This window comes from Macaca mulatta, chromosome 3 (assembly GCF_049350105.2).
Source record: "Macaca mulatta isolate MMU2019108-1 chromosome 3, T2T-MMU8v2.0, whole genome shotgun sequence".
NCBI lineage: Eukaryota > Metazoa > Chordata > Mammalia > Primates > Cercopithecidae > Macaca > Macaca mulatta.
The window spans coordinates 117,444,441-117,464,825 of record NC_133408.1 but is presented as its reverse complement, the minus strand read 5'-3'; the positions used below and the strand labels follow the sequence as shown (position 1 = coordinate 117,464,825).

The window sequence follows — 20,385 nt, the reverse complement described above, 5'->3', positions numbered from 1 at the left end:
GATATTTTGATCACTTGGTTGGGAGAGTGTCTTTCTGGTTTACCTGTGGTAAAGTTATTTTTCTTACCAATTAATTATTATTATTATTTTTTAATCAGGGCTGTGACTACCACAAAACAGTATTTCTATGGCTTTTCTCTTACCTGCTTTTCTGGTATTACAGCCCTTGTCCCAAGTAATTCTGGGAGTCTGCTGGACTTGTGGGATTTGGCAGGATCTGTGATTCTCTAGCTAATCCTCTTGTCTTCATGTGGAGCTGCCCTTTTTTGCTGCTAACACTCACTGTGGGAATATCTCCAGTTACTGTTATTTATATTTTTAGTAATGTTTGTTGAGTACCTTCTATGTACTTGATATTCTGTAAATTTTAGGCATATGAAATAGAATGTACGAATTGTTGACCTGGTGGAACTTAATGTCTGGACAGGCAGGCAGTAAGCAAACCAATAAATATCTCTCAGTTGGTGGCCCAGATTCTTAAGAAACATGAAGTTGGACAAGGAGTATAGGAATGCTATGTGTGAGGGTGGTTGGGTGAGTTGGCAGAAGTTTGTATTTATAAAAGTTGATAAGGGGACAGACACAGTGGCTCACGCCTATAAATCCCAGCACTTTGGGAGGCCAAGGCAAGCGGATCACGTGAGGTCAGGAGTTCGAGATCAGCCTGGACAACATGGTGAAACCACATCTCTACTAAAAATACAAAAATTAATCTGGCATGGTGGTGTGTGCCTGTAATCCCAGCTACTCGGGAGGCTGAGGCAGAGATTCGCTGGAACCTAGGAGGTGGAGGCTGCAGTGAGCTGAGATTGCGCCAGTGCACTTTGGCCTGGGTGACACAGGGAGACTCTTTCTCAAAAAAAAAAAAAGTTGATAAGGTAAGCCCACTCTGATAAGAGGATATTTGAGCAGTGACCTAAAGGAAGTAAAAGAGCAAGTCATGTAAATATATCGGGAAAGAGCACTGCAAGCAGAGGGAGTAGTGAATGTAAAGATCTTGGCCAAGCACAATGGCCCATGCCTGTAATCCCAGCACTTTGGGAGGCAGTGAATCACTTGAGGTCAGAAGTTCAAGGCCAACCTGTCCAACATGGTGAAACGCCATATCTACTAAAAATACAAAAAATTAGCTGGACTTGGTGGCTTGTACCTGTAGTCCTAGTTACTCAGGAGGCTGAGGCAGGAGAATGGCTTGAACCCAGGAGGTGGAGGTTGCAGTGAGCTGAGATCGAGCCACTGTACTCCAGTCTGGGTGACAGAGTGAGACTCTGTCTCAAAAAAAAAAAAAAATCTTGAAGTGGTAACATGCTTGAGTGTTTGTATAGTGGCACAGAAGTTTGTATGACTAGAACTGGCTGAGCAAGCTGGTTAGTGGTGGGAGTAGAGATGGTAGTAATCCAGCTGGGGTCTTGCAGATTCTGGTACTGATTTTAGATTTTATTGTGATGGATATGGGAAGCCATAGCATGGGTTTTAAGCAGAGGATTAATATGGTTTGATTCATATTTTGGAAGGATCACTCAGACTGCTGGGTTGGGAGTATACTGAAGTGAATCTAAGGTGGGCAACTAGGAAAATATTTAGGAGACCATTGCAGTTATCTAAGAGAGGAATTGGTTTTGAGGTAGATAGTAAAAGTTTGGTTTTACACTGTGTTTATGTAAGATATTAGGACTAGAAATTTAAATTTGGGACTTATCAGCCTGAAGATGTTATGCAAAAATGTAAGACTAAATGTGATAAAGTCATCCTAGTACTTTAGAGGAGGTGGGGAACACATGGCCAGTGAGATATGAGAACCATGGGTGGTGACCCAGAGAAAAATGTTTCAAAAAGAGAAAGTCAGTAAATGTATCAAATAATGTTTTTAAGAGTGGGAAATCACCCTAATTCAATGCTGGACTTCAAGTACACCACCAGGCAAGCTATCCCAGAGGTTATTGGAAAAAAAAAAACTAATTGAAAAAATGTTTGTATCACATGATTCATTAAATAACTATAAAATACACAGAAGCAAGGGGAAAGATAGAGGATAAGTTAACACATTTAGACTGAGGTTTAAGTAGGATAGAAGGACCATACTACCTAAATCATTCCTGGGGTACATTTAGACTGAGGTTTAAGTAGGATAGAAGGACCATACTACCTAAATCATTCCTGGGGTATAATGTTTATACGTTTTGGCTTATCAGCCTTCTTTGCTAATGCTGCGGTTGTGAGAACCAGAGCCCACAAGGTAGGTGCCCTGGGCCACAGATACACACACTCTCAGGAAGATACAGGAACAAGTATGCCTGCTCATGGTGTTAGCTCTCCAGTTAATCTACTCAACAGCCATAGGTTTTATTTGTATTTGTTAGTCAGTGGACAGAATAGGTATCACCAATGGGTGGCCAAATTAAGGCCTCATGAATATTGAGTTCTAAGTGTCTCATATATATTTAATGTATTCTGACTCTTTGGTGCTTTTTGCATATTTGCCTCAAGAATGTTAGATACATCTTGGTCCTTCTGTCCCTTTCTGTGTTTAATGCATACATGCTTTACTTTTTATCTATACATACACATGTAAGTTTTATTGATCTCATTTTGTTTCTGTATAGTAGAGTTTAATATTCTCAAGCAGGGCAAAAACACATTTTAACTGAGAATACATCATTGAATTTAGTAACACGAGGGTCATTGGCCATCTTGATCTGAGAGAGTTCAAAGTGAGAATAAAAGAAGGGGAAGTGCAAAAAGTGACCACGTGCAATTCCTATGATGAGTTTTTATATAAAGAGAAGCTAGGAGATGGGAAAAGGGATGTGAAATTGAGGGAGGATTTTTTCCTTCTTATTTTAGATGCTGTGTTAATTATCTGCTGCTGTGGAACAAATTATCCCAAAACATAGCAGCTTAAAACAACAAACATTTATTATTTCACATTATTTCTAAAGGTTAAGAAATCTGGGAGCAGTTGGTTGGGTTGTTCTGACTTAGAGTCTCTCATGAAGTTGCAGGTCAAAGCCATAGCCTAGGCTGTAGTCATTTTAAGGTTTGGCTGGACCTGGAGGATTTGCTTCTAAGCTAAGTCAAATAGTTGTTGGTAGGCTTTAGTTCTTTGATGGCTGTTGGCCAGAGACCTCAGTTTCCTACTGCATGGACCTCCCTCATAAACTGCATGAATGTCTTCATGAAGGGCAGCTGGCTTCAGAGTAAGTGATCAAAGAGACAAAGAGATGGAAGCAGTTGTATAAGAGTACTAGTATATTTTATAATCTAATATTGGTAGTACATACAACCATTTCTCCCATATTCTGCTGTTCACACAAGCCAACCCTAGTCAGATGTAGTTGGGGGCATTCTAAGAGTATAAATACCAGGAGGCACTGATTATTAAGGGCTATCTTAGAGGCTGCCTACCACATGTGCAGAGATTATGTAGCATGTTGTGTGCTGATGGAGGTGACCCAGTGGAATGGGAGATTGGTGATATAAGGAAAATAGTAAGGAAAGAAGGGGGAACAATTGCTGGAACAAAGGTTTTGAGTGCAAGATTAGAGGGGATGAGATCCAGTACCAAGTAGAGAGATTGAGTGGATAAGAGTAACCATAGTAATTAGGGAAAAAAGGATATATGGGTCCAAATGTAGGCAGGTTGCTAGATGTGGTAGTTGGAGCATGTGTAAGTTATTTTTAAAATGTTTCTTGTTTTCTCAGTGAAATAGGAAGCAAAGCCATTAGCAGAGAGTGGGGACAGTGGGGAGTTAGAGATTTGGGGAGGCAGAGTTGTATAAAATTTATTTGGGAGAATAAACTGAATAAGGAAATATATACCTAAAATATATATGTATACACACACACACACACATATATATACACACACACATAGACAGCAATAAGACCACTTGATATTAGTGGTAATGAATAAAAAGGGCTCATTAATATAAATATATTCATTCATATGAATGTGATATTAGTGGTAATGAATACTGTTACTGAGAAAAGTAAACATGGTTGTATATATTTGTATTTTTCTTCTCCAGGTGTGGTTCAGATTCCTGGGAGTAGGTAAATAATATGTTAACTCAGGAGTGGCAGGTACTTTGGCAGTGTTTGTTACATTGATCACTGATGATCACAAACATGTTACTGCTGCTTATATCCATGAATGTCATTGCTGATGTGTGATGCAGTTATGATGAGTTCTGTTAGTTTTGGTGATTCTCTTATGATGCTGAGGGCACTATCTCTCTTTTTCTCTGCTTCATTATAATGGTGAGTACCATCTCTACTTCTTAAGTCATTCTTAGGTCTACTTCTTAGATTGTGGTCATCGACCTTGGATGTATTTTTTAGGCTAGCACAGTAGTTTTAAGTAATTGAATTGGTTGCTAACATTTAAACATTGGGAAATCTTACACATTTAGGATTTCAAGCTGCTTTTGCAAAGTTCTGGTGGTACTAGAGTTTTTTACTGCTGTTGTCGCTGTTGTTGTTTTAAGTGATGGAGTGTCCCAGGCTTGCCTCAAACTCCTGGGCTCAAACAGTCTTCTTGTTTCAGCTTCCCAAGTAGCTGCAACTAAAGGCACTAAGGGCATATGCCTGCCCTTGCAGTAGTTTTCAGTTTCTTCTAGCACAATCTGCTGGAGCTGAATAAGGCTGCTCCCTGCTAGTAAGGCCTGTGGTCTCCAGTTCACCACAGTGGTCTCTCAAACCACTTACTCATTTTTGTTAGTTGCCTAGTCCCTGGAGGTATTTGAATATATAGTTCCTCATCTGCTTTGAGGGTACTGTCTCTTGTTGCTGATACTTGGGCTGCTGATGCCTTGTGGTCTCAATGTCTCACATCTATAATAGTTAAGCAACTCTTTTACTATAGCTTTTACTTTAGGACACAAGCTTGAGCCCACTGGGGACTACTTCCATGTAAATTTCAAAATGAACCTCGCTCTGTGGTCTGTTTTTGAGTCATGTTTTGCTCCTTGGACTCTTAACTTAGGAAGAGTTCTTACCCAGTAGATTCATTCTTCAGATAAACATAGATTTCTGTAAGGGCACAATATTAGTTCCACTGACATGCTTACAGCTATTAAAACTTCATAATAGGACTCCTGCTTCAGATGAATAGCCTCAGTACTGGAAAATCTACCTTCTTTCCAAAGTAGCTTTGATTTTCAGAAACATTTAAAAAGTCTGAATCAAGACAGACAAATGAGATGATCAAGCTGAGTGGTAATGCCAATTAAGTCAACAGGATGTTGTATCTATATAAAGTCATGTAACAACTCTTCTTGTGTAATTGATTTAACTGGCTTTGATGGCAGTCCAAGTTATAAATATTTTTGAGACTTTGCTAATGATAACTCATTTAATTCCCAAAACTAGTTAATGAGAATCGGAGACCTATTTTTATTACAGAGAAGGAAGAAAGTTAGAGAAGGAGAGGGAAATTGATGCATAAATAGGGAAGCTGAATAGTCTTTCACCTCTTTAGGTAAATCTTTATGTTATATAATTAATTTGTTGGTAGTAGTTTGAATTCTGTGAACTTTATATATATTCCAAGTAAAGATGCAAAAAGGTAAAAAATAAATTTTGACTTAAAAAATTTATGCTACTACTTTCATCCTCTAGTTTAAATAATTTCCCATTTCCCTTTTAAATTTTGGAGTTTCTGTTGTATGATTGATTTTGTATGTTGTATGATTGGAGTTTCTGTTGTATGATGTGGAGTATCTTTTCATATGCTTATTTGCCTTTTTTGTTTTTTTTGGATGGAATCTTGCTCTGTTGTTCCGGCTGGAGTGCAGTGGGGTAATCTTGGCTCACTGCAACCTGTGTCTTCCAGGTTCCTGTGATTCTCATGCCTCAGCTTCCTGTATAGTTGGGATTACAGGCGCACACCACCACACCCGGCTAATTTTTTAGTTTTAGTAGAGACGGGGTTTCGCCATGTTGGCCAGGCTGGTCTCAAACTCCTGACCTCAAGTGAGCCACCTGCCTTGGCCTCCCAAAGTGTTGGGATTACAGGCGTGAGCCACCACATCGACCCTTATTTGCCTTTTGTATATCTTCTTGGATGAGGTGTCTATTCAGATCTTTTGCCCATTTTAAAAAATTGGGTTGTTTTCTTATTGTTAAGTTTTAAGACTTCCTTGTACATTTTGGATAATAGTTCTTTATCAGATAGGTGTTTTGCAAATATTTTCTCCCAGTCTGTAGCTTATCTTTTTATTCTCTTGACAGTATCTCTCACAGAGCAGAAGTTTTACATTTTAATGGAGTCCAACTTATAAATTATTTCTTTTCTTTATTATGCTTTTGGTCTTGTATCTAAAAAGTCGTTGCTATGCTTAAGGTTATCTAGATTTTCTCCCATGTTATTTTCTAGTTTTATAATTTTTTAATTGTAAATTTTCTTAATTAAAAATTTTAAAATTTTTACAATTTTGCCTTTCACATTTGGGGTCTGAATTAATATTTGTTATGAGTATAAGGCCTGTCTCCGAATTAATTATTTTGCACGTGTGTGTTCAGTTGTTCTATCACCATTTGTTAAAAAAGCTGTCTGTGCTCCGTTGTATTGCCTTTGCTCCTTTGTCAAAGATCAGTTGACTGTATTTATTTGGGTCTTTTTCTGGGCTCAGTTTGTTCGTCGACTGACCTATTTGTCTGTTCTTTGATTAATACCACACTGTCTAGATTACTGCAGCTTCATAGTAAGTCTTGAAATTGAGTAGTGTTACCCCTTTGACTTGTTTTTTTCCCTTCAATATTATGTTAGCTCTTCTGGGTTTTTGCTTCTCCATGTAAACTTTAGAGTCAATTTGCAATATCTACAAAATTACATGCTGGAATTTTGACTGGGATTGTATAGAATCTATAGATCAAGTTGGGAAGAAATGACATCTTGACAATATTGAGCTTTTTTATTCATGAACATAATAAACATTTATTTATTTAGTTATTTGATTTTTTTCATCAGAGTTTTGTAGTTTTCTTCATAGAGATCTTGGCAATATTTTGTTAGATTTATATCTAAGTATTTTTTGGGGGGTGCTAATGTAAGTGGAATTTTGTTTTTAATTTCAATTCTACTTGTTCATTGCTTCCATAAGAAAGCAGTTGGCTTTTGTATATTAACTTTGTATACTGCAGTCTTGCTATAATTGCTTTTTAGTTCCAGGAAATTTTTGGCTACTCTTCCAGATTTTCTACTTAGACAGTCATGTCATTTGAAAGCAAAGATGATTTTCTTTCTTTCTTTCCAGTGTGTATGTTTTTATTTCCCTTTCTTGTCTAAAAAACAGTAGTGACAGAGAACTTCCTTGCCTCATACCTCATCTTTGTGGGCAAGCTTCTAGTTTCTCATCGTTAAGTATGATGTTAGCTATAGGTTTTTTTGTAGAGTTTCTTTATGCTCTAGTTGAGGAAATTACTCCTTATTTCTGTGTGTGTGTGTGTGTGTGTGTGTGTGTGTGTGTGTGTGTGTGTGTGTTTTAACTTGTTTGTCTGTTTTGAGACAGAGTCTCACTCTGTTGCCCAGGCTGGAGTGCAGTGGTGCAATTTGGGCTCACTGCAACCCCCACCTCCTGAGTTCAAGTGATTCTCCTGCCTCAGCCTCCCCTAATGTGTGTATAATTTTGAAAGGTGCTTCAAGATTCCTCATGTAGGAGATGGGGAGGATCATCCTTTGAGAGACGTTGGTTTAGAAGAAAGTAAGAATGGGGCGATAAAAGGAACTCTACAATGTGGATGATGTCATGCTGGAGCTTAGACAGCCACAGGTATAGATGATGGGAGGAGCCAGAGCAATGTAGAATGAAGCATGGTTCCTGGTATAAGGCAAGTATAAGGTTGACAATGAGCTTTCTAAAAATTAAGACTTTTTATTTTATTTATTTATTTATTTTGAAACGGAGTTTTGCTCTTGTTGCCCAGGCTGGAGTGCAATGGAGCGATCTCAGCTCACTGCAACCTCCACCTCCTAGGTTCAAGCAATTCTCCTGCCTCAGCCTCCCAGAGTAGCTAGGACTACAGGCATGCACCACCATGCCTGGCTAATTTTTTGTATTTTAATTAGAGACGGGGTTTCTCCATGTTGGTCAGGCTGGTCTCGAACTCCTCTGCCTCTGGTGATCCACCTGCCTCTGCCTCCCAAAGTGCTGGGATTACAGGTGTGAGCCACTGTGCCCGGCCAAAAATTAAGATTTTTTATTCCTCTTAATAATGGTTAGGGCAAGCACAGGAAAGAAGAGGCAAAAATGAAATGCTGATGACAAAAAGTAACGACGTGAGCGCCAATAGAAGGTTGAGGGTCAGTGCAGATGGAAGCTTGGGTGGTATCTGCTAAACAGATGTGCCTCCTCTTGCTCCAGCTCTTCTACTGTTTTCAGGTTGAGTTTTCTTTCTTTTTTTTTTTTTTTGAGACGGAGTCTTGCTGTGTCGCCAGGCTGGAGTGCAGTGGCATGATCTCGGCTCATTGTAATCTCCGCCTCCCGGGTTCAAGCAATTCTCCTGCCTCAGCCTCCCGAGTAGCTGGGATTACAGGCATGCACCACCACACCCAGCTAATTTTTGTATTTTTAGTAGGGATGGGGTTTCACCATGTTGGCCAGGATGGTCTTGATCTCCTGACCTCATGGTCTGCCCCACTTGGCCTCCCAAAGTGCTGGTGCATGTCTGTTCATATTATTTTCTGCTTAAAATCAGTCCCTTAAAAATAAAGTTCACACTAATAGCAAGACTCTGTGGAATCCCATACCACTTGCCTTTTTCTCCAGTGTTTGGGGGCTTTCATATATGCTTTTCTTTTTACCCAGATTCCTCTTGTTCCACAAATATAACCTAAATATATAGACGTTAAGCCAGTGTTTACCATTTGTCTTCCTGTTATTTGGATATTTGAAAAATCTTATTTGTAATTTTATTTTTAAAGATTTTATTGTGTATATTTAAGGTATAGAATGTGGTGTTATGGGATTCATATAGATAGTAAAAAGGTTACTGTAGTGAAGGAAATGAACATATCCATCATCTCACATAATTACCCAATTTTTAAAAAGTTTACCAAGTCCATCCTTCTGCAGAACTTACTCATTTTTTTGTTTTTGTGAGAAGAACAGCTAAAATTTACATTTAGCATGAATCCCATACACAGTATAAGTTTATTACCTTGAAAAATCTTAATTCATTAAAATATTTTTTCTTAATTATAAGTAACATGTGAGCAGATATGTAAAATAGTTATGCTTTCTGTCTCAACTCTACTTCTTTTTGCATAGGGAATCACTGTTAACAATTTGGTGTGAATCTACCCCATCTGTCCCTGGTACCTTGTGTACCAGGGGTTTTTAAACTTTATTTTATTATGTAGATATATGTCCATTGTAGAAAACATCAGTAGAAATAAGCTAAGAAAACATCTCCCAGTTGGGCGTGGTGACTCACACTTGTAATCCCAGCAATCTGGGAGACTGAGGTGGGTGGATCACTTGAGCTTAGGTGTTTGAGACCAGCTGGGGCAATGTGGTGAAACCCGGTCTCTACAAAAAATACAAAAATTAGCCAGGTGTGGTGGCTCGCGCCTGTAATCCCAACTACTTGAGGGGCTGAGGCAGAGGATCACTTGAGCCAGGGAGTTCGAGGCTTCAGTGAACCAAGATTGCACCACTGCATTCCAGTGTGGGCTACAGAGGAAGACTTTGTCTCAAAAAAAAAAAAAAAAAAAAGAAAGAAAAAGAAAACATCTCTCATAATTATACCACCTAGAGGTAAATATGCTTAAAACTTTAGTTTTTGTGTTTGTTCTTCCAGGCTTTTTTTTTTTTTTTTGCTTGCTCGTGCATATACACAAATATATATTTTTAATTTAATAGCCAATAACATGCACACTTTTCTTACAATCTCTATACCTCTATTATCACTATGGTTTCTCCACACCCCACAGGATCCATTCAGGTACCATGAGTTGTACTTGTGTTATATCTCTGTAGTCTCCATTAATCTAGAACAGTTTTTCTCCCTTTTGATGGTGTTCATGATGTTGACATATTGAAGAATCTTAGTTTTTATAATGTCATATTGAATATCTCTCAGTCTGGATATATCATTGTTTTCTTGTGATTAGATTCAGTTTAAACTTTTTTTTTTTTTGGTAAGAGTATTTTTTGTAAGATGTATAATGTGGCTGGGTGTGGTGGCTCACGCGTGTAATCCCAGCACTTTGGGAGGCCAACGTGGGTGGGTCACTTGAAGTCAGGAGTTTGAGACCAGCCTGGCCAACATGGCAAAACCCCGTCTCTACTAAAAATACAAAAATTAGCCTGTAATCCCAGCTAGTTGGGAGGCTGAGGCATGAGAATAGCTTGAACCTGGGAGGTGGAGGTTACAGTAAGCCAAGATGGTGTCACTGCACTCCAACCTGGGCAACAGAGTGAGATTCTGTCTCAAAAAAAAAAAAAAAAAAAAAGTCTAATGTCAATTTATTGCATTATTGGTGATAGTTCAGGTGGTGTCAACCACAGACCTCTTAATTTTAAAGGTTTTTTTTTTTCTATTTGTAATTAATGAGAAATCTGTGGGGTAATAACTTTGAGACTTTGTTAATATGCCATTCTCTAGCACCTTTCCGCTTAATAGTTTTAGCATCCTTGTCAAAGTCACTGATTACATATGTGGGCTGCAAGATGGAAATTTGCTAATTCTAATTCTAATTCCTCCTACATTTGTTAGGAAGCATTTACTGTGTAAAGAAATTCTCTTCACTTTTTTTCCTTTTCAATATTACCATGAGCTCATATGTTATAATTTGTTAACTGATTGCTGTTTCTGATACTTGTTACATTGTCCAAATTTGAGCAGTGAGAGTCCTTTAAGCAGGCTCTTATATATACACAAACACTTCTCTCTCTCTTTCTCACTCTTTCTCTGTTCTGTCCACCACTTTTCTCTCTCCACCTCTAAATAAATTGGATAAATCGCAAAGATATTTTTCCGCAACTTGCTTTGTTTCACTCATCTGTTAATTCTGTAATTCTTCTCATGTCAGTGTATATGGGATATTTCATTCTTTTTAATGATACATAGAATGGCTCAACCATAATGTACTTATTTTTTTGTTTCAAGTTTTTCACTTATGTATAGTGCTGACAAACATGTGCCATGTATATATATGTAATAATTTCTGTGGGATAGATACCTAGAAGTAAAATTTCTTTTATTTTTTTGAGACGAAGTCTCGTTCTGTCGCCGGCCTGGAGTGCAAAGGCGCGATCTCGGCTCACTGCAACCTTTGCCTCCTGGGTTCAAGCGATTCTCCCGCCTCAGCCTCCTGAGTAGCTGGGACTACAGTCGTGTGCCACTACGCCCGGCTAATTTTTGTGTTTTGAGTAGAGTTTTGAGTAGAGACGGGATTTCACCATGTTGGCCAGGATGGTCTGGATCTACTGACCTTGTGATCTGCCCACCTCGGCCTCCCAAAGTGCTGGGATTACAGGGAAGTAAAATTTCTGAGTCAAAAGATAAGTGTATTTAAACTTTTAAAAACCATTTCCAGATTGACTACCAAAAAGACTGTAGTAATTACCAGCAATGCACAAACTGCTTGATAACATTGCATATTTGTAAATTTTATTTTATTCTTTTGGATATAATCTCTTTATTATAATGTGCATTCACCTTATTAAGTTTGGTATCTTGTGGCCATTTGCCACATTTTGTTTTCTCTTACTTGCCTGTCATTTTCTTAGTCATTTCTTTTCTTCTTTTTTTCTGGTGAAAACATATACATATATTTAGAATTAGCCAGCTGGACCGGGTTTAGATGATCCCAATTTTGTTGGCAACATTCAAAACATTGTAATCAGGAGCCAGTCGAACATATGTCTTCTCTCCATCAGGCCGAATTAGGGTGTTGACCTTGACCACATCAATGTCATAGAGCTTCTTCACAGCCTGTTTGATCTGGTGCTTGTTTGCTTTAATATCCACAATGAACACAAGTGTGTTGTTGTCCTCTATCTTCTTCATGGCCGACTCAGTGGTCAGCAGAAACTTGATAGTGTAATAGTCAAGCTTGTTTCTCCAGGGGGCACTCTTCCTAGGATATCTGCGCTGCCTCCGGAGTCTCAGTGTCTTGGGCTGCTGGAAGGTGGGTGACGTGCGGATCTTCTTTTTTTGGTGGCTGTGGACACCTTTCAACACTGCCTTCTTGGCCTTAAAAGCCTTCGGTTTGGCTTCAGCATTAGGAGGGGCAGGAGCTTCCTTCACTTTCAGTGCCATCTTGTGAAAAGCATAGTCATGTCTTGGCCTCGCGCGGTGACTCACGCCTGTAATCCCAGCAGATTGGGAAGCCAAGGCATGTGGATCACCTGAGGTCAGGAGTTTGAGACCAGCCTGGCTAACGTGGTGAAACTCCCTTCTCTACTAAAAATACAAAAAATTTGCCAGGCGTGGTGGTGGGCGCCTGTAATCCCAGCTACTCGGGAGGCGGAGGCAGGAGAATCGCTTGAACCCAGGAGGCGGAGGTTGCAGTGAGCCGAAATCGCGCCAATGCACTCCAGCTTGGGTAACAAGAGCGAAACTCCGTCTCAAAAAAAAAAAAAAAAAGACAAGCTTAGTCGTTAGATTCTCTTTGTCTCTTTTCTCATTGACTTACTGGAATTATTTTTTTAATGTTCGTTGTCTGTTATGTGTTGCAAATATTTTCCATCCTTGCAAATATTTTTTATGTTTTCCATACTGTTCTGTATCCTTTAACTTTGTGATTTTTTTTGTTGTTTACAATTTTCTGTACGGTTAACACCTATAGATTTTTTTTTCCCCTTAACTCTTTTGGGACTAGCTTTTAGGTTTCAAAATGAATTTTTATCTAAAACTCAATCTAAAGAAAGGGACATTTTAAAAAGTGTAATAAGCAGCTAGTGTTGCTAGAGTCTTCTGTTCCTAAATTCACGTGCTTACAGTGACAGACTTCCATATTGTAATTTAGCCATGCAATTTTTAAAAAACATCTCATGGTTAAATATGAACTTCATGAATACTCTATTTAGAGAAAACTGTTCGCCTATCATAATACATGAATATTAAATAAAATGTGGAAAATATAGAACAGAGAGAAGAAAAACATTTCTAATTGTCCTAATATCCAGACAGCCATAGTATTTTGTTGCATTTCTTTTATCTTCTTTTTTTTTTTTGAGAAATATGCTTATTCTCAAGTAATTGCATAAAGATTTTTAAGTTGAGATTTTGCTAAAAGGTAGTACACCAAATTTTGCTTATTGAATTTATAATTGTTTACTGTAATTACTTTTCAGAGTGCTCGCTTCATCTAAATCTCTTTTCTTTTTGAAATTTGAGGGCTGCAGCGTCTCAGTATAAATATCTTTGTGGGAAGATCTTCTAATATTAGGGTACCTCTGACCATGATGTCACTTATCCTGATATCCTGATTGCAGTGTGTCTGAAGGAAAATGTCAGGTATATGTTAGTACATGACAGAAGTTAGGTAGTGTACTTACCAGCAGTTGCCCTCTGGTTTAGTTGCTATTCATTAAATGAGATAAGGCTTACTAAGAGATGTTTCCCCCTATTTTTCAGTTTACTGTTAGCCTAGCCCAAGGCCATTTTTGTTTTTTAGCGTATGCAAAAAGATATCCTTAGGAGTGTTTACTGGATTGTTGAATATGTTCAAGTTATAACCATTTGGTACGTTACTTCTTTTATGCTTTAGGACGGGGGTCCCCAACCAGGTGGTACTGGTCCTTGGCCTGTTAGGAACTGGGCCTCACAGCGGGGGGTAAGCGGCTGGTGAGCGAGCATTACTGCCTGAGCTCCACCTCCTGTCAGATCAGTGGCAGCATTGGATTCTCATGGAAGCGCAAACACTATTGTGAACTGCACATGTGAGGGATCTAGGTTTCATACTTCTTATGAGAATGTGATGCCTGATGATCTGAGGTGGGACAGTTTCATCCAAAATAATCCCCTTGTCCCATCCATGGAAAAATTGTTTTTCACGAAACCAGTCCCTGGTGTCACTGCTTTAGGATATGTTTCTGACAAGTATTATGCATGTTGTAGGTACTGTCTTTCTCGTAAACAATATTACTCATTTTAAAATCTTTTTTTGGCCGGGTGCGGTGGCTCACACCTGTAATCCCAGCACTTTGGGAGGCCAAGGTGGGCGAATCATGAGGTCAGGATATCGAAACCATCCTGGCTAACATGGTGAAACCCTGCCTCTACTAAAAATCCAAAAAAAATTAGCCGGGCATGGTGGCGGGTGCCTGTGGTTCCAGCTGCTTGGGAGGCTGAGGCAGGAGAATGGCGTGAACCTGGAGGCGGAGCTTGCAGTGAGCCAAGATCATGCCACTTCACTCCACCCTGGGTGACAGAGTGAGACTCCATCTCAAAAAAAAAAAAAAAAAATTAAAAATCTTTTTTATTGATGAATTTCATAGTCAAAAGTCTAATATATTAAGTACAGAAAAAGTGTTTTAAATTTTTAAATGACAACTTTTATATACCTGTTTTATATATACTGAAATATAATTAGGATAAATATTATTAAACACATACTGCAGATGAAGTAACTAAGCTTCAGAGATTTGGTTTGTTCAAAGTTACATAGCTAGAAGGTGGAAGACTGAAAGTCCACTGGCCCCTCTGTGAAAAGCTGAATGAGGAACATTTCCACTGATTGGAATTATCCATACCTTTATACAACTCAAAACAATTGTAAACACATTTTTTTTCTTAAAAATGAGTTGTGTGCATAGCATATATTAGTCAAAGATTGATCCTAATTAAATGGCCATAGAAATGTGTCTTCTATATTACCCATTGGAAACACATTGAGCACATATGAAATGAGTTTTAGGTGTTTATACATTATTTATGTTGTTTACCCATGTGAAAAAGAAAATATTTTTCCCATACTTATGTTTTATATGGAAGAGAGAAAGATTTTAGAATGTATTTAGTCACTAATTAAAATGAATTGGAGCAGATATACAGTGCTAGAACTTTGGTCTAGATCTCAGTAAACCCAACAGGTATGACAGAGAAATATGGGATAAGTGGCAAGTAAAAGTGGCAAGTAAAGAACTCTATAAAGATAATGACACAGTATGGATCATTTTTCAGGGACAGCGAAGCTGAAGAAAAAATACGTACACACTTGCTGGTTGTTCTTTGAACTTGCACAACACTAGTCTTCCAGATTACAAAGGAAGAATTTCCTGGGAATGGATTTCAGAATCATTCCTGAGATTGTTTGTAGGAGATTTAAAACTCTGTGCAAATGTGCACGTTTGCTATGTGTGTGGAATATTCTTTAAAAATGTAATTGAAAATTTTCTTTATTATAAAAAGTAAACTGCTGTGATTTACCTTGATTTGGCTGAATGAAGTTAATAAATTGGATAGCTCCTTAAGGGCTTTATTCTCTTGGTAATTGCCTACTTCTGTGAATGCAGATTTTATCTAGTTTGAATTTGTTTCAAAGGAACATTATTTTGTAAAGAAAATATGTATTTTTTCCCATGTGGTATTGCATAGCACATTGAGAAAATAGATTGATGATGATTGTTTCGTTTTATGATTTTTCTTTGAATATAACATTTTGCTCTTTTGTTGGAAATAAAACTGATCCCAAGAAGAAAATTGTATTTCCTTTTAATTTTATGATAGTGCATTTAAAATAATACATATCTAGACAAGGTGATGAAGATGATGATTGCCAACCACAATTTAATGACATTAAAGAAATTAATGAGTTTCGATTCCTTTGCTTATCTTGTGTGTTACAGTCTAACTCCTTTTAAATATTTTCTTTGACATTTTATATGACTTTCAGATTGTGTGTGTACATATGATATATATAGTTATGTATTAAAGTATATTAAAATATTAAATGAAATTATATAGTTTAATTTATAACTATTAATTTTAACTATATTTAGCGTAACTATTAACATAGTATATATGAAATAAATCCATATATTATGTATAATATATATACACACACATGCATAATCTGAAAAAATATATATACTTTTTTGAGACGAGATTTTTGCTCTGTTGCCCAGGCTGGTTCACTGCACCCTCCACATCCCAGGCTAAAGTGATTCTCCCACCTCAGCCTGTCTAGCAGCTGAGACTATGGTGTGTGCCACCATGCTTGGCTAAACTCTGTTTTGTGTTTTTTGTAGAGACAGGGCCTCACTATGTTGCCCAGGCTGGTCTCAAACTCTTGGGCTCAAGCGATCATCCTGCCTCAGCCTCCCAAGGCGTTGGGATGGCAGGCATGAACTACAAGGCTTGGCTGACTTTCAGATTTTATTAAAATTCCCTGTTATAAAACCTTTGAATAGCAAAGGATAACAAACAGTTGCTTGAAGCAGCTTGTGTAAGTCATAGTTGCAAACCAACTTTTTAGTTTTTTGCTTACTATTAGGCTATTTTAATTTAGATATATATTAGGTAAGTAGTATTTTAATGAAATATATGTAACCATTGACATATAATGAAATCTAGTTAATTAATGTTGGTAATTTAAAATTATTTACTAATTTTATATGGCTCTTTTTCTTTCTCATGGCTGATTTGTTTAACTCAGTATTCATTCATTTATATACTGTAGTTATTTATTTATTTTAGTTGAATTTCTTTAATGGCTGTGAGAGGTGACTCTCCAATTTAGGCTCCTGGTTGTCTGGTTAGTGTTTACCAGTTCAGATAATCACATGATCTTACGTTGGCTAAAGTCTTTTAGGAGACGATCATGTTAAATGTTTCTCATCGTGGCTTATTTAATGTCATCAGTTTGTTGGGGGTTACTTTGGGTGCCCCTTAGAACTTGGCCCCAAGACCTACCCTCTTAGAATAAACCTGGTCAAAAGGATGTTGGGATGGTTGCTATTTCATCTTTAGAAATGACCTATCTTGAGATGTAACACATGTGTCTTAGGAGACTGGAGAAATGCCCAAACCTACAGGTGATACATCAGGACTAGAATTAAGTTGCAATGTATTCATTATTATATGTGCTTTAAATTGTTTCTTTGAAGGATGTTTTACATAAGGGCAGTGTGTTCCTTTTTAGAGGAAGGGAAATTTGATAATGAGAAGTTAGTGTGTGTCCATTACATTTGGGAAGAAGAAATCTATTTAGGAGTCATGACTATCATCAGTAGAGAAGTGTACTTTATTGTTGGTTATCAGTAAGTAGTTCAGCATGGTTTTTAATAGTCTGAATGAAATATTGTCTCAGAACTTTTCAATTTCCATTTATCAGATTCCATGTTTATTATACTTTGGTGGTAGTAATACAAACTTCTAGGCATCTTGATGCTGAGAAAGTTATTTATGATTATGGATGCGACATTGCTTACTAGCAGATTTTGTTGGTTTCTCAGGTACTGACAGCCTCATCAATACTGAGTTCATAGACAAAATTGAGTTATAGGAATTTTAATGATCAAAACCTGATTTACCAAGATATTGTCAATGAAGTCCTGCCTGAATTTCTTATTGCAGCTTTGATAAATAATCTACTCTTTTAAACTCAGAATCAAGGAAAATACTTTGACTTTATAAAAATTTTAGGCAGATTTGGAAGCCTAAATAGTAACTTTAAATATACAGTCACCCCTCAGTATAACTAGGGGATAGGTTCCAGGACCCCTGCAGATACCAAAATTAGCCCATATTCAAGTCCCACAGTTGGACTTGGGGAACTTGGGTTTATGAAAAGTTGATGCTTTGTATGTGTGAGTTTTGTATCCCACAAGTGTATTTTCACTCCGTATTGTGTTGAAAGAAATCCACGTATAAGTGCATCTGACCAGTTCAAACCTGTGTTGTTCCATTGTCAACTGTAACTTGTAATTCCAGAGATGTATATAAGGAAACTTTGCTTTTGATTATTGGAGGGCAGTTGAATTGAAGTATGACATGTCCTACTCTAAAATGTAAAGAACATTGCCAGGTTATCTTGTTGGTTGGGAGTGTTCATGAGAATCTTTAAGGATTTTTATTACATTAGCTGCCTAAGTAATATGATGAACTTCTCTCAGAATATTTAGTTTTGTGAGTGATAAGAGGAAAAAAGAGAATGACATACTGTTTTCATCCATTTCAGTTATAGACAAATTTTCACAGAAGACAGAATAATTTAAAATTTTTAAACAGATTAAATACATCATATAGTTAGAGATTGGCTCAGTTGTGCGTGGAACTCAGTCTGTCTAACGTTATTACTCTGAACTTTTCAAACTGGTTCTATGGTTTTAGGTGTGTAACTTTGCTTTTACAATTGTATTATACCTGTTTATATTACAATCTGCCACCTCCAAAATTAGATCAAAGACTTTTTTGTTTGTATGTTTGTTTTGCATGAGTTTGGTCTTTTATATACATATTTTAGTACCTGGTACAGAGGGACCTCAGTAAGTATTTACCAACCAATAATTAACTAATCTAAATTCTTTAATGACAACTTATATTTTTATGTTTTATATTTTTATTTTTTATGAGATGGAATTTTGCTGTTGGCACCCGGCTGGAATGCAGTGGCGCAATCTTGGCTCACTGCAACTTCTGCCTCCTGGGTTCAAGCTATTCTCCTGCCTCAGCTTCTTGAGTAGCTGGAATTCCAGATGCCTGCCACCACGCCTGGATAATTTTTGTGTTTTTAGTAGAGATGAGGTTTCACCATGTTGGCCAGGCTTTTCTAGAAGTCCTGACCTCAGGTAATCTGCCCACCTTGGCCTCCCAAAGTGCTGGGAATACAGGCATGAGCTACTGCTCCCAGCCTATTTTTAAATATTTTTTAAATTAAAAATTTATTGTTTTCCCACCTTTAATGTTTTTATAGTAGGACTAAAACTATTTTTTAAAATGTCATTTATTTCATTGTGTTACTACATTATGTGAAAAAGTATATAAAATGAGTTTATTTCTGTATTTTAATACATTTCTTATAAATCACTGGTATTTCATCTTTTTCCTCATCTCTTCCCTTTGCTATTCTTTTTCTTTTGTGATTGTATGTGACTTTAACAAAATAAACCCTATTTAATCATAGTGTGTTTCTTTTTTTTAGGTTGTTACGGAGTTGATGGAGAAAGTGACTCTATTATGAGTTCAGCTTCTGAAAACTCCACTGAACCTTGGTTTTGTGATGCCTGTAAATGTGGTGTTTCTCCTAGCTGTGAACTGTGCCCTAATCAGGATGGAATTTTCAAGGAGACGGATGCTGGAAGGTTAATGTCCTAATTATGTTGATTCATATGTTTGCTTTATAATGTGTCTGCCTTTGACTTCCCTGTTCTTCTGTTTATGATTATCCAGGTTACACACTTTCATTTGATTGCTTCTTTGTATGTTCTTGGCATAGAGTAAATGACCAGTGGGATACAGATGGAGAAGGGTGAGAGGAAAGACCATTTATTGAGTACCTGCATCTGCCTTTACATCCATAATCTTATTTAATCTTAATAATTGACCCTATGATGAGGCAGATGGTAAAATTTCTCATTTGATAGGTTTAGTACCCAGGGCTCAGATTATTTAAATAACTTATTAGTTCAAGACTAATAAGTTACCTAAGTATATTCAAACTGGTGAATGGTCAATTTTGAACCTAGATCTGTATAACTTTATATCAGTAGATAGAACTTAATACAGTGATTTAAAAAGGAGAAGTTTAGTATAAAGAATTATTAAGCTATGATAAAAGAGTCACTAAGGTATAAAAAAACTCTAAAGGATGCTCTGAGGCTGAGGGAGATTATCCAAGGAATGACAAAATTGGAATGATGACCTCCTACTCTAGGTTGGGGTTCAGGCTTTGTTGGAGAAATTATAGTTAAACCCTAATGGATGGAGAGAATTATGCTGGTTATAGCCTAGGCCAAATTTTGTCTTCAGTTCATGGCAAGTAGGTGGCTGGGTACAGTCTGCAGGGAGAACTGGGGCACTGGTTTGAAACCTGAAGAGTATGCTATCTATGTTGAGAGGGCCATGGAAAAATGATCTTCAGGTTGGGCTAGGGCTATGAGGTCACTGAGGGACTGTGTATATGGCTGGGGCAGAGCACAGGAGGATGTACTCCACCCATCCCAGATGAAAAGCCCCTCTCTCCTACAAGACCTCCTGCCATTGAGTTTATAGCTCCCTCTACCATTGAGCTTAGTGTCATGCTCACTCTAAGAAGAAATGCTGAAGAATTTTGGTCCATTATTGCAGAGTAGGTATCGAAGCATGCATGAGAGGCAAATAAATCAATAAGTGGCACAAAGACCTGTGTTCTTTTTACTACATTCACACTCGTGTGTTAACACATTTGAGCACTTGTCATCATAATGGTGGTGTCATCTTTCCTGGGTTTTT

General features: G+C 37.5%; 1 protein-coding gene and 1 pseudogene across 18 annotated transcripts in view; one reads left to right on the top strand and one right to left on the bottom strand.

Annotated features, from left to right (window-relative positions):
- PHF14 (PHD finger protein 14) overlaps nt 1–20,385 on the top strand; it is a 199,605-nt gene that overhangs the window by 19,500 nt on the left and 159,720 nt on the right. For all 17 annotated transcript variants that reach the window (XR_003728243.2, XR_013415440.1, XR_013415441.1 and 14 more), the window contains one exon: nt 19,097–19,256. Coding sequence is in view for 13 of the 17 variants with exons in the window: in XM_077997009.1 (XP_077853135.1) it covers nt 19,097–19,256 (160 nt within the window). In the remaining 4 variants the exon portion in view is untranslated. The remainder of the gene's footprint in view (nt 1–19,096; nt 19,257–20,385) is intronic.
- Nucleotides 11,204–12,278, bottom strand: LOC694970 (large ribosomal subunit protein uL23 pseudogene; annotated as a pseudogene). The gene has a single exon (XR_013415443.1). The product of XR_013415443.1 is annotated as a large ribosomal subunit protein uL23 pseudogene (transcript).